This window comes from Neomonachus schauinslandi, chromosome 1 (assembly GCF_002201575.2).
Source record: "Neomonachus schauinslandi chromosome 1, ASM220157v2, whole genome shotgun sequence".
Taxonomy (NCBI): Eukaryota; Metazoa; Chordata; class Mammalia; order Carnivora; family Phocidae; genus Neomonachus; species Neomonachus schauinslandi.
This window is the reverse complement of record NC_058403.1, coordinates 1,377,653-1,390,014: the sequence shown is the minus strand read 5'-3', so window position 1 is coordinate 1,390,014 and position 12,362 is coordinate 1,377,653. Positions and strand designations below refer to the sequence as shown.

At 64.4% G+C, this 12,362-nt stretch overlaps 1 protein-coding gene across 1 annotated transcript; it reads right to left on the bottom strand.

Annotated features, from left to right (window-relative positions):
* Nucleotides 1-1,416: 1,416 nt before the first annotated feature.
* POFUT2 (protein O-fucosyltransferase 2) lies at nucleotides 1,417-11,465 on the bottom strand. The gene is made up of 9 exons (XM_021679136.1): nucleotides 11,319-11,465; nucleotides 9,952-10,202; nucleotides 7,791-7,935; nucleotides 7,170-7,280; nucleotides 5,620-5,686; nucleotides 4,493-4,618; nucleotides 3,596-3,776; nucleotides 3,249-3,372; nucleotides 1,417-2,564 (listed from the first exon to the last, which is right to left on the bottom strand). The coding sequence occupies exons 1-9, from the start codon at nucleotides 11,450-11,452 to the stop codon at nucleotides 2,411-2,413; spliced, it is 1,293 nt and encodes a 430-aa protein (XP_021534811.1). The 5' UTR covers nucleotides 11,453-11,465; the 3' UTR covers nucleotides 1,417-2,410.
* Nucleotides 11,466-12,362: the final 897 nt, after the last annotated feature.

Here is a 12,362-nt window from a genome sequence, read left to right as displayed (position 1 = left end):
CGAGGCCTGAGCCCCGTCCTGCCCAGCGCACCACACAGGGCGTCTGGTCCCAGCAGCCAGTGCCCCGGCCGCGAGGCACGTGGGAGAGAAGGGGAGGGGACACCCGGGAGCTGATGCGCCCGGACTGTGAGTCAGCAGGTGCCTCCCTCGTGCTCACCACATGCCTGTGGTCAGGGGGCCTCCAACCTCGAGCCCTCCTGGTCCTGCTCGAGGCTCTGCTTGAGGCCGGGACGGTAAGCTTTGCCCTCCCCTGGACCTCACCCCCCTTCCCCGTCGTCCTCGGCTGACCTGCCTGCGGGCGACACCCCCCACCGGACGCTGCACAAACGCCAGGGCCCATAATCACTCCCGCCTGACAAGAGCCCACAGCCCGCAGGAAGCAAAGGAAAATGAATGGTCATTATTCAACAAAAGGATGGTTTTCGTTCACCTTTGGCTGGAAGGAAGGTTATCTGCCGAAACGCAGGCCTCTGGAGGCCCATCAGGGCTTCGGAGCGGGGGGGCTGATTATCGCAAGGGTCACGTCTGCCGGCATCCCCCACTCTCACGTCCGAGCAGCGCAAACGCACAACTGCGCACGAGTCCGTGAACGGCAGTCCTCGCTGCGCACCGGCCGCTGCGTAGAGCAGCCCCCTGGGGCCCCCCGCGACGCCGAGCTGCCCTGTCGGGGGCACAGCCAGGACCCACCGAGGCAGCAGGCTTTCCACCTGAAGAGCCCGCCCGATGGTTCGCCTGCCACGCCGAGGCCAAGGTGGACGGCTCACATGCTTCCTTCTTGCGCCCACGCTCCCCCCGCGTCCGCCCGCTGCCCCCCACCCCAGCCCCCCATGAAGCGCTGCAGCGGCCCAGTCCCCCTGGAGTCCCGCCCTCCCTGACGGCCCCCAGCCCAGTCTCACCTGGACCCCGGCCTGCAGGCTGTCCGCCCCCTTCTCTGCTCCATCCCTCCAGGGGGTCGCGCCCCCACCCACCTGGGCCCCAGGAGACGCCCTCCGCCGCTCCCCGCAATTCTCCTCCCGGTGCTGGGCCGGCCGCGGTCACAGCAGCTTCCCCAGCTTGCCAGGCCTGCCGCCCATGCCTGCAGCCCCCGCCCCCGCCCCCCACCACTGTGCCGCCCGCTAACACGAATGGGGCACGCGGGCTGGTCCTTCCCGAAAACGGACCCAGGACGACCGGCCTCCCCGGTGCCTGACCCACAGCTCTCCAGTGCCCAGCTCTTCCTGGCAAAGCCGGGCAGCGGACAGACGGGAGACGGCACTCTCCCCGCCCCTGCCACCGCGGCCCAAGGGAGACCGAGGAGGACGAAGCAATCGTTTTCCTCGAAATGGAAAGTGAAGGTCACAGTCTGGACTGTTTGTAGTTTTCAGAAAGCCAGAAAAAAATTCAAGGGTGTGAAAAAGACAGTTTCTAGGATTCCAGTTTTCTAGAAAACGTATTTTATTAATAGTATTTGGAAGTACAAATGGGCAAAGAATAAATACTTCATTGTTTCCCCCACACAGCCATGAATGATGTCACAGGACCCTAGCGCGTGTTTGGGCTTGGTTTTCAAAGCTCAGGAAGGAGACACAGAAACAGCCCCCCCTGCGACTCACCCGGGGTGTCTGTGGGAAGTTGGGGCTCCTGGTCAGGGGGGATGGGCGGTGGCCATGCCTGAGGCCCAGAAGGTGTTTCCGGGCAGCGGCACGAGCCCCGAGATCGGCAGCGCACTCCAAACCCTTCGGAGGCCTGAGTGACCGTGCTCCTGGCCCCCTCAGCCCACCGTGGGGCAGGGCCCGGGGCGGCCGTCCCCAACGCCACCACGGCGCTCACCGGTGACCAGCCCACAGTGCCTCAGCCGGCCGCGGGGGCTCCTCTCCGTGCGAACCCGGCGAAGCCTGAAAAGCTGCCGAGGAACCTTCCGGGATCTGAGCCGGGGAGGAGAGAGCACTTCACCGGCCCCCACAGGCCTCAGCCCCAGTTCTGCGAGGCGGCGGCGGTTCGCCTTCCTGCCAGCTTGTTGGGGGCCTCACGCAGGTCAAAGGGCTGAAGGAGCAGTACCAACAGGCTGAAACCGCAGCAGGTCCACGGGCACGGCCCTCGCTGCCGGGCACCCTCCAGGCCCGGCCAGTGAAACGAGCCCCGCACCTCCTCACATCACACCGACCTTGCCAGCAGTGGAGGCCCAGGCTCAGACCCCACGTGACACGCAGCCAGAGTCCCGGGCAGCCCATGGTGGGGGAAACACCAAGAACGGACACGCGCCGTGGCTCACGTGGCTGTGGGCTGCGACTGACCCTAAAGAGCGAGGGTGGGGCGGCCTTGCCCACCACCAGGGCAGGCGCGACCCCGAGGCCACACGTGTGCTCAGAGGGAGACCACGAGCCAGTGTGTGTGGTGTCCAGGGCGCGGGGTCCACAGGCGGCCGGCCGGCTCAGTAGGCGACCCTCCAGTGCGTGGGCTGCTCACACGCTACCTCCCGGTCCCCGCAGAAGCGGTTGTATGTTGTCCGGGGGTCGAGCCCGAGGATCTCTCTCTCCTCGTGGATCCGGAAAGAAAACGTGGAGACCGAGGTACCGATGAAGAACCTGACAAGCAAACCAGGGGACACAAGAGCCGCTTGAAGGAGCCCAGTGCCCGACCCCTGCGGCCAGGTGGAGGGAAGGGAGGTAGTGGCCGCAGGTCCTGCACGGCGGTGACTCGAGAACGCTGCCGGATTCCAGCTGTTTGGGGCTCGACGGGGGCGCGGTTGCTGAGATCCCAGGGCAGAGAGGTCACCCCGCCCCACGTGCTCAGAGGAGAGGGCCCCCAGCCTACAGCCTGCATGCACGGGCCCAGCGGTTCTGGGGATCCTGCAGGCGCAGGGAAACCGGCAACTCTACTCCTAGCTTCCACCCCACTTGAAGCGTGCTGGCCTCCTCCCAGCCCCGGCCCCCGCTCTCCTCCGGGGCGGGCGGGCCTCCCGGGACGACGACGCACACGGAGCTCGCGCGGACCGGCTTTCAGGAGACCCTGGGCATGTTCTGCGGGGACACGTGAGATGGAGGCCGTCGCCAGGCCCAGGGGAGCGAGACCCTGGGTGGGGTCCCTCCCCCGCCACAGGGAGGAGAAGGGGGGCCCAGACCAAGTCTGACGGCGGACCCGGGGAGTACGCCTGCAGGTGAGGAGTAGACCGTTGCAATGGCGCTCCGGGTCAGCCCAGCCAACGCGGGACCAGCCGCCACGGAGGCGGACAGAAAACGGTGGAGCCCGCGGCCGGCCGGGAGAGGCACCTGGCGTGCGCGCAGATCCACTGGTCGATGATGGCCACGCCGCCGTCCCTGAAGAGCTCCAGCTCCTCCCACGTGGGCTCGAACCTCACCATCTCGGGCAACAGCTTCCTCAGCTCCTCGTGCTCTGCAAAGCGAGGGAGAGCCGATGACCGGGGGCCGCGGCGCAAGCAGCCAGCGCCGCCCACAGGACTCTGCGGGCTCAGCGGCTAAGGTCAGGGGCACGGACACAGGACCCGGCGCTGCCTCCCGGCCACACCGCGGGCTCGCAGCTGCACCTGGGCCCGCCCAGGACGTGACAGGGGTCGGCGGACGGGTCGGCAGACGGGGGCAGAGCCGGAGCCGCGTACCCGTCCTGACGGCGTCCGTGGCCACGAACACCTTGTCCAGGTGGTGGGTCTTCATGAGGCTGCGGATCTTCTTCACGGCCCCGTCCAGACTGGGCACGTCCTCTCTGTGGCCCCAGATGAAATCCTTTCTCCTCAGGTGAACTGCGAGGTACGGGCCCCCCAGCGAGGAGCCCAGCACGACCTGGCAGAGGAGGACCAGGAGCCACTGGCACTTGGGACGCCGGGGGACACGGGCCCCCACACGGGCTCCCACACGGCAGCGCCCCGCCCGCGGGCCTGTCTCGGGGACTCGGGGACTCTGGGCGCCGGATGTCAGATTTCTAAGACCATGAACTGGCTAATCACACAGACCCTTTATCGGAGTGAAATCAAGTAAATACAACGCTGGAAAACACACGCACATTAGATTAAAAAATCCACCCATAACTGCATTTTCTCAGGAAACACTATCTGAACGCCCTGAAAACCGGGGCTGGGACATCTGGAAGGCGCCCAGGGGACAAGTGCCTGGGGGATCGCTGTGCTGCCCCACTGTACCGGGAACACCTAGAAACAATGCCTGCGGGGAAAGCAGCGTATTCTTTGTTGAAATTAAGTTATATAAAAACCAAACCCTCAGAAAAAACTTTCTGTGGCTCCCATGCCACAGGGCAGACAGCGCCGACAAGAGTCCGGGTCTGCCACCCTTTTACTCTCAGATTGGCAGCTGTCGCTGGAACCTGCCACGGTCTCCCGGCTCGCCGAGGAGGAAACGGACCCGAGCTGTCGCCCTGAGCTTGCAGGGGGCCAAGGGGACTCTCCTGATGGGCGTCCGTACCTGCCCTGGGACGGGCTTGGCGACTCTGCATCTGAGGGGTCACGTGCGCGTCCTCGAGTTAGAACAAGTGGGGGCACTACCTTCATCTTGGTCCAGTCCTCCTCGAAGGGGATCCTGTCGGCCTCGTCCGTGGAGTTCAGGTACTTGCTTCTGAACTCGTCTCCCACGGCCCGCAGGTGCTTGGCGAACACCATGCTCCGCCGGGTCTGAGGGGTGCAGAAAGCCGCGCTGCTGAGCGCCCCGCCGACCCCCAAGCAGGGGCCCTGGAGCCCCACCCACCTCCCCAGAGCAGCCTGAGACTCCGACGGGGATGCCGAGGATGACGACCCGGCACTCCCGGAGGTCAGATGAGGACGGGCTCCTGAGTGTCCTGACTCTCAGGAGAGTCTGGTAGCGACAGGTCATCGACCAGCACGAGGCCAGACGGTGAGCAGCATCTACCAGGACCGTCCCCACACGCGGAGCTTGTGATGCTGGGACGGCCCCTTGCTGGAGGAACCCGGCTCTGGTTAAGAGCCCGTGGCTAGCAGGAGAGAGTCACCGCCCTCCCAGCTGGCGGGGGGACCACGGTGCTGGTAAGAGGCGCAGAACCACGTGGGCAGTGATCACAAGGCCCCTCCGTGCTTCGGCAGTGACCCGCTCAAGAGACACCCAGGTCACGTGTCCAGGGAGCAGGGATCTCTCCCGGGTCCTCCCGACAGGTGCCTCACCTCTGCCCACCCCAGCTGCCCATGGGAGCTCCACGCCCCTCGGACAGGGCAGACCCCCAAAGCAGTGACAGCTGCAGAGGGGGCGTGAGGCCCATTCCTCAGGCTCCTGCCTGACCCACAGTGCCAGACGTGCGCTCGCCCCTGGGACGCAGACAAGCTGGCTAACGTACTGCTAACCGACAGGGTGGGTGTGGAGCTTACAAGACACAAACTGCATGTTTTTGAAAGTAAAAAACTCTTTCTTTCAATAATCAGTTTCCATAAATAACAAACCTATCACCTGACATGCAAACATGCCAACCATGTGGAGCCCACGCTGCTGCCCCAGGGCTGCCCCAAAGTGCAGAGCTGTGGTTCCCGCCGCACCCCCCAGCGCCCCTCCCTGCTGCACCCCCCCCCACGCTGGCGGTCAGCAAGCGCCGACCGTCTAACAGACGTTCACAGATGCGCCCCGAGCAGCACTGTGCGGACCTCAGGAGGCGCCGGCGGGCACTCACGTTCCAGTACTCCTTCCCCCCGTAGTGGTCGTGCAGGAGGTTCTCGGCTCTGTCCAACATCACCGACCTGTTTTCAAACAAGATAGAAAACATTTAATTTCAAAGTGCTTCTATCGGCCTGCTCCAGAGCACATTGCGAACGAAGCTGAGAGCTGCCCAGGCGCAGGTGGGCCCGGTGCTGGGGCCCCTCGGGGAGGCGGCTGCCAGTCTCCGCACACACTCCCGAGGGGGGCTGCAAGTTCCTAAGGGACTCTCAGCATCGGGGGGGTGTCTCTCCTGTCCCAGCCACTGAACTGGGGTCACCAAGCCCCCTGCGACTACTGATGCAAGAAAGAAAACACAATGAAGCAAACGAGTAAGATGGCCCCAGCAGCATACAGAGAAAGCCCCAGACGGAGCTCCCAGCACACAGACATGGTCCAGTTCTGGAAGATCTGTGACTTTGTGGACTCACAGCCCAAGGGCAAAACCACACCAGGAGGGACACCTCGATCCCGTTTGCAAACAATCACCTGAACGAACTTAGCATGTCTGCGTTTCTCAAGGCTCAAGCTCACACCTCCGTCGGGGAGCACTCAACTCCTTCCCTGCAAAGCGAGGGCCAAGACAGGCCCCTTCCTGAGGCGATCAAACAGCCCGAAGCATCAAAGCGTGCAGAGAGGACACCCCAGCAGGGGCCGTGTCCACTCAGGCCAGGAGGATGCAGGGGCACGAGTCTGGGGGAGGCGCACGGCCTCCTGCTCTGTCCCCGTCCCCGTGTCCTGAGTGGGACGGGGCACCGGGGGGGGGAGGGGGGACGGCTCAGGCAGGTCACAGCTGCCCCCCTGACCACTCCAAGGTCCAGCTTCGAGGAGGATGAGCATGAGAGCTACCTGCGGAAGCGAGAGCAGGTGGGATCTGGGACGGGCTGGGGGTTGTGGTGGGCCACGTCCATACCCTCCCGGGCCTGCCCTCACCCTGCTTCGGCCACACCTGGGCAATCACCCGGGCAGGTGAACTAAGATCAGGTTGGCGCTCCCTTCCAGTCCGGCCTGTGCCCTCACTGCCCTCCTGCCCCCAGGACCCCACACACCTGCGGTGCCATCACCTCGGACAGGGCCCCGGGGCTATCCAGGTGTGCACCAGACTACTCCGCCCACCAGCAGCGGGACGAGAGACCTGGGCTGATGAGTTCCCACCGGGCAGGGGCTGAGGAGCACCGCGTGAAGCCGCACTCGCCGCACAGACCCCCGAGCACGGGGACAGCCGCCCTAAACCCGGGCTCTCCCCAGGGACATATGCAGCCTCCTCCTCGGTCTCTGTCCCCATGTCCCCGTCCCAGGCTCTCCCCAGAGGCACGCGGCCTCCTGCTCTTTCCCAGTCCCGCCTCACTGTGGCCCAGGTGTGGGGTGGGGACGAGGTCTACCTCTCCCGTGCCCCCCACACGGGCCCCGGCAAGGAGGGTTCCGACGCCAGGCCAGCACGTGCGCACACACGTGCACACACGCACACACATGCGTGTGCACGCTCCTTCACTGGCCGGTCACCGAGCGGCCCTGCCGGGCACTCACCTCGCCGACGTGTTTCGCAGCAGGACAGGCGCCATGATGGAAGCTGATCCCTGAACGGACAAACAGGAGACGTTCAAAGCTCTCGTCTCTTCATAACCCCAAAACCATCCTCTGGAAAACAAGAACCCAGCGCCTCCATTAGTCTGTTCCGCACACGCAACAAGTAAACGCGGACGCGCAGGCGTACGGCCTCGTCTGACAAGGCAGCCGCCTCTCTCAGGGAAAGCCGACTGCTCGTGACGCCAGGTAGTGATGTCCTCGTGACAACTCGGAAAGAAGCCACGATCTCATCTGACCTGAGGGGACCAGCGGAGCTGCTCTGGGGACCCTGGGCAGTGGCGAGGGCAGAGCCGGGCAGCGGGCGGACAGGACAGAAACGAGCTCCGCGCTCGAGCTCGCACAGTAACGGCCCTGGAAACGGCCGCGGCCCTCCCACGAGCTCCCGGAGTACAGGGTTTCCAGAACCCAGTTATTCTGGTGCTTTGTCCACAGCCCCTCCACGGGGAGGTCTTCTGATGGCAACCAGTCTGGGCGACCAGACCGCCACGTGCAAACGCACCGCGGCCGTTTCAGCGCGGCCCGTGTCCCCGCCGCCCTCCCCCAGGCCCCCCGCGGCCGCACCTGTAGTACTCGTGCTTGTCCGGGGAGTAGAGCAGTGGGTCGAGGCACGGCCGCTCGTCGACCTTCTCTTCCCAGGTCCCCTCTTTCCACCCTTCCGCGTAACTCTGCAGGACATAAACCTGGTCGATGAAGGGCCCGCCGGATTCTGGAAGAGGCCAAGAACGACCGTGTGACAAGAACCAGAAGCTGATGCACAGGCACAGAGAAACCATTACTTCGTTTAATGCCACCCTCCTCCCTGCAGGACCACAGAGAGCTCACGGAAGCAGACACAGGACAGAAAGAGTGGCATCAGGGCACGAGGTCCTGAAAGGCAGAGAGGGACTGCCCGGGGGTGCTGGAGCTTGTCCAGGCCCTGCCGCTCCCAGGGGCTCCTCATCACTCCCACCTCTTCCAGCAGCTGCCCTGCCCTCGGCGCCCCCAATCCTCACGACAGCCACAGGCCCCACATGCTGTCTTCTCCACTGCCCCGCAAGCACATGCCCCCTTCCCTGCATGGACCAGCCTCGCGGGCACTGCTCCCTTCAGGGCTCACCCCGACCCTGTGAGGTCATTCAAACCGCACCTCCCAGGACACCTTCCTGGCCACAGCCTCCCACCCCCAACAGCCCGTACCCCTTCCCACTCTCATTTTCTCCGTGCCACCCCTCCCCATCTGGGTACTTTTGTCACTTGGTTTCTGCCTCCCCGCTCCCCACAGGAGCTCCAGGAGACCAAGAGTCTGTGTCCGTCCTACCCACTGCATCCACCCCACCTAGAACCTGCCGGCCACATCCACAGTGCTTAACGAAGGTGCGTTCCAAGAGAGTCCAGTCACAAGAGAGCTGCATCAAGTGCAAGTCTGGTGTCTTTTCCACATTCCCCCGCCCCCGCTCAGGGGCTGCACTGCTGGTGGGGCCTGGTCCCAGAGCTCCAGAGCCCTTCTCGCAGGGAGGGTGAGATGCCCGGCGCCCTGCTGCACATGTCCTGGAAGCCCGTCCCAGGACAGGCACCCTTCCCTCTCCGCCCCCCATCGGGAAGACAGCTGAGCAAAGTCAAGACTGGCTGGGCAGGTGAAGGCAAAGCGGGTCTGCCTGACCCGCCTGCCCCGCAGCATGTCACCCAGGACGCCCCATCTTCCTGCCCCCGCTGCCCCCGCTGGTGGCTACAGGCTTGAGGCTTCAAGAGCAGGAGGAGAGGACCAGCCTCCCCACCCAGCACACCCAGTGTCCCCCACTGAGCACCACCTCACATGGCTGAGGCTCAGTCCTGTCCTTGTGTCCGCCTGTCAGGAAACCTGCTGGCCACAGCCCTGCACGGAGCTAAAGGGCAGTTTCTCTGGGAGGCTCCATGACCCGTGGTTCAGACCAAGGCTGAGGCTGATTCCCAGACAAAGCAGACTACACACCCAGCGACATCTCTCGTCTTGGGTCACAGAAGGATGTATTCCAAGACTGCTTTTTACAAGCCTCAGAGTTTGCTTCTTCCCCATAGACGAAAATACCAGGAGATACCTATATCGTTCCATCCCGCAGCGTTCACAGGACTGACCCCGCCACAGAAACGTCCCAAAGTGACAGGGACTAAGGCGCAGCGAGAGCAGAACATGAAAAATGAAGACGTGGCAGCTGCAGTCCTGAGCTCTGCGGGTCCGCATGCGGCTGGAGCTCAGCATCGCGTTGGCTCCTCCCTCTTCCAGGCTGATGGGGCAGCAAAAGTGTGTCACTGCCTTTTAAGCTTATGTCTTCTAAAGAAAGCAATGCTGAACTCTGAACACCCTTGTTCTAAGAAAATCTTCAACTTCTCTCTCTTTACAAAAATTAAATAGACGGAGCAGGACTGAGTGGAACAGGACGCACTATGATGAGTCTTGGCCAGCACTGAGTGAGGCATCGTGAGGTCGACGCCAAGGGCAGGGTGCCTTCCCTCGGAGACGTGGGGCCTTCTCTGCGCAAGAGCACATCCTGCTGGGAGCAGGCCCGGCCTCCGCCAGTGGCCTTCCCACCACAGCTGTGAGCACCCTCCGCCGGCTCACCAGCTGCCCCAGATTTCAGAGGCAAGGGGGCCCACGGCTCACACAATTCAGATCACTGGGAGCTGGAGGTGGGAAACAGAAGCGGGGCCCCCACGCCGATCAAGTGTCACCACGGCAGGGCTGACACAGCCGCGACCACTGCCTCACCTGCAATGAACTGCTCGTACTCTACGACCGGGATGTTTCTGTTGAGACTCGGAAGGTCAAAAAAGTCGGCCCAGGGAATCCGGACCTGGTGAACGTCAGGGCTCTGCCAGTGATAGAGGCGGCCCCACGGAGGAAGCACCAGCACCCACTCCTCAGCCTTAAGCAGCGTCTTCAGGAGGGAGGCGACGCGGATGTAGACATCCCTGCGGAGGTTGAAGCCCTCTGGGGGGTTGACGTCATACAGGAGGTACCTGGCGGGGAGGGGCGGGAGAGTGGGTCTTCAGCGCAGAGGCGCCCCCTGATGCTTATGGTGCAGACTCTGGGCTCTCCAGGGGCTGGCAGTTCACTGCAAAGAGGAGGCAGCTGCCAGCCCGTTTCTATACAACCCATCACTCACCAAGCCCATGAGGAGGCCGAGCACACATCTGAGCACCTGCTGAATGACTAGCAACCATCCACCAAGGAGACCGGCAGAGTCTCAGCCACGAGAGCCTGAGAATCAGCCTTCCAACGTGCTCAAACGTTTCCGTCTACCCACACCGTTACACTCTTAACAATTACCGAAGACCCTGTAAGACTACTGTCTATGTGGGTTGCATCCATAATTCCGGTGTTAGAAGTTAAAATAAGAACTTTAAAATGCATGTATTAATTCACTGAAAATACCAATAAGAAACCATTACGTCGTATTACTCTGAATATTTTTTAAATGAAAAATAAGTATACTTTCCTAAACAAAAATAGTTAGAAGAACGGCAATGTTTGTAGTTTCTGTAACTTCTTTTCATACCCGCTTCTGCATTCAACGTGCTGTGCTATCACAGGTCAGACGGCCTCCACAAAACCGCCTGGGCCCCCCATCTCCCCCAGACCGCCGACACACGCAGGAGGGGACCCGTGTACCTTCCCTACACGTCAGCGCTTAGTGCGGGGTCTGTTCTGTGCCAAACCCACAGGAACGGCCGCACGGCAGACACCTGATTCCCGCCCCTGGGGCTCGTCTAGGGAACGTCCCCCAGCCGCACGCAGCCGGAAAGACCCCGTGCAGACGGACAAGGCTGAGCTCTCTAAGGACCATCTCCGAGCCAGGGCAACGCCCCGCGTCGTCCAACAGCGGCCCCCGGGCCTGCCCCTCTAGGCTGACCCCACAGCCAGCCCTCCCTGGGGGCTCCGGGAGGCCGCAGCAGCCCAGGGTGAGCCCTGCTCTCGGCGCAGGCCGGAACGCCGGCGGGGGTCAGGGGGTGCGGGCGACGGAGGCTCCGCCCCGTCCCCGGCCCGCGGTCCCCGGGCCAGATCGCCGGATCCCCGCCCCCCGCCCACAGGTGGCCCCCGCGGGAGCCCCGCCCAAGGCGCGGACGCCCTTTTACCGTCTGCGGGACGCCGCCCCCGACAGGATGTCGGCCGCCGACTGGCCGGGCCAGAACTCCTCGCCCGAGGCCGAGGCCAGCGGCCAGGACGCCGCTTGGAGCAGCACCAGGAAGACGACGCCGAGCGCCGCCATGGCCCTGGGCGGCCACGCACTTCCGGCGACCGCGCTCCGCCCCGGAAGCGCCCGCCCCCCCCAGAACGCGTCTCCTGAAGCCACGGCAACGCCACGCATGCGTCTTGCGTCATTCCGAGGCTGGGCGTCTACCAGGCCGAACATGCTGGCAGGCGCGTCCGGAGCGCGGACGTCCTCTTTTGTGAGCCGCGCCGGGTGGAGGCCGGGCCGGTGCCGGGCCTGGGGGCGGGGCTGGCCTGGGGCGGAGCCAGAGGGGCGGGGCGGGGGCTGGGGGCGGGGCCTGGGGGGGCCGTAGGGAGTGGGGCGGGGCCGGGCCTGTGGGCGGAGCCAGAGGGTCGGGGGCGGGGCTGGCCTGGGGGCTGGGGCCGCGCCGGGTGGAGCGCAGGCCCAGGTGGGCTTTGCCGGCTGCGGCGCGGCGCGGGTCTCAGCTTCCGCTCCGAGGCCCGCGGGCAGCTCTCGGGCTTCGGGGCGGGCAAGCCGCAGGACTGACCCGAGGCCCGCACAGCTGGCCAGGTGTGGCACGCGAGCCGCAGACCCGCCAGACCCGGGGATTTCCGAGAAGACAAGGTGTCTCCTACGGGGGCGGGGGAGTGTCACTGTGGAAGACCGCAGTGCGACGGCGCCCCCTGTGCCCGAGGGGCACAGGACATTGGAAGGGATGGGGTGGGAGCTGAATGTGGAGGAGCTGGGACTTGGGGTCAGCGGGTGAGCGGGACCTGTGCCCCACGCCTGGGCAGCCCAGGTCTGCTCCTCCCTCCCCGTGCCAGGTTCTGCGGCGGAGGCGGCAGGGGTCCTCTCAGGAAGCTCAGTCCAGTGGGGGGGGGGGCCTTGCTTCCCTGCCCCTCACTGCCACCCCTTCCTTCCCCAGCACCGTCCCCCCCTGCCCCTGGAGCTCCCCGCGGGGGCACTG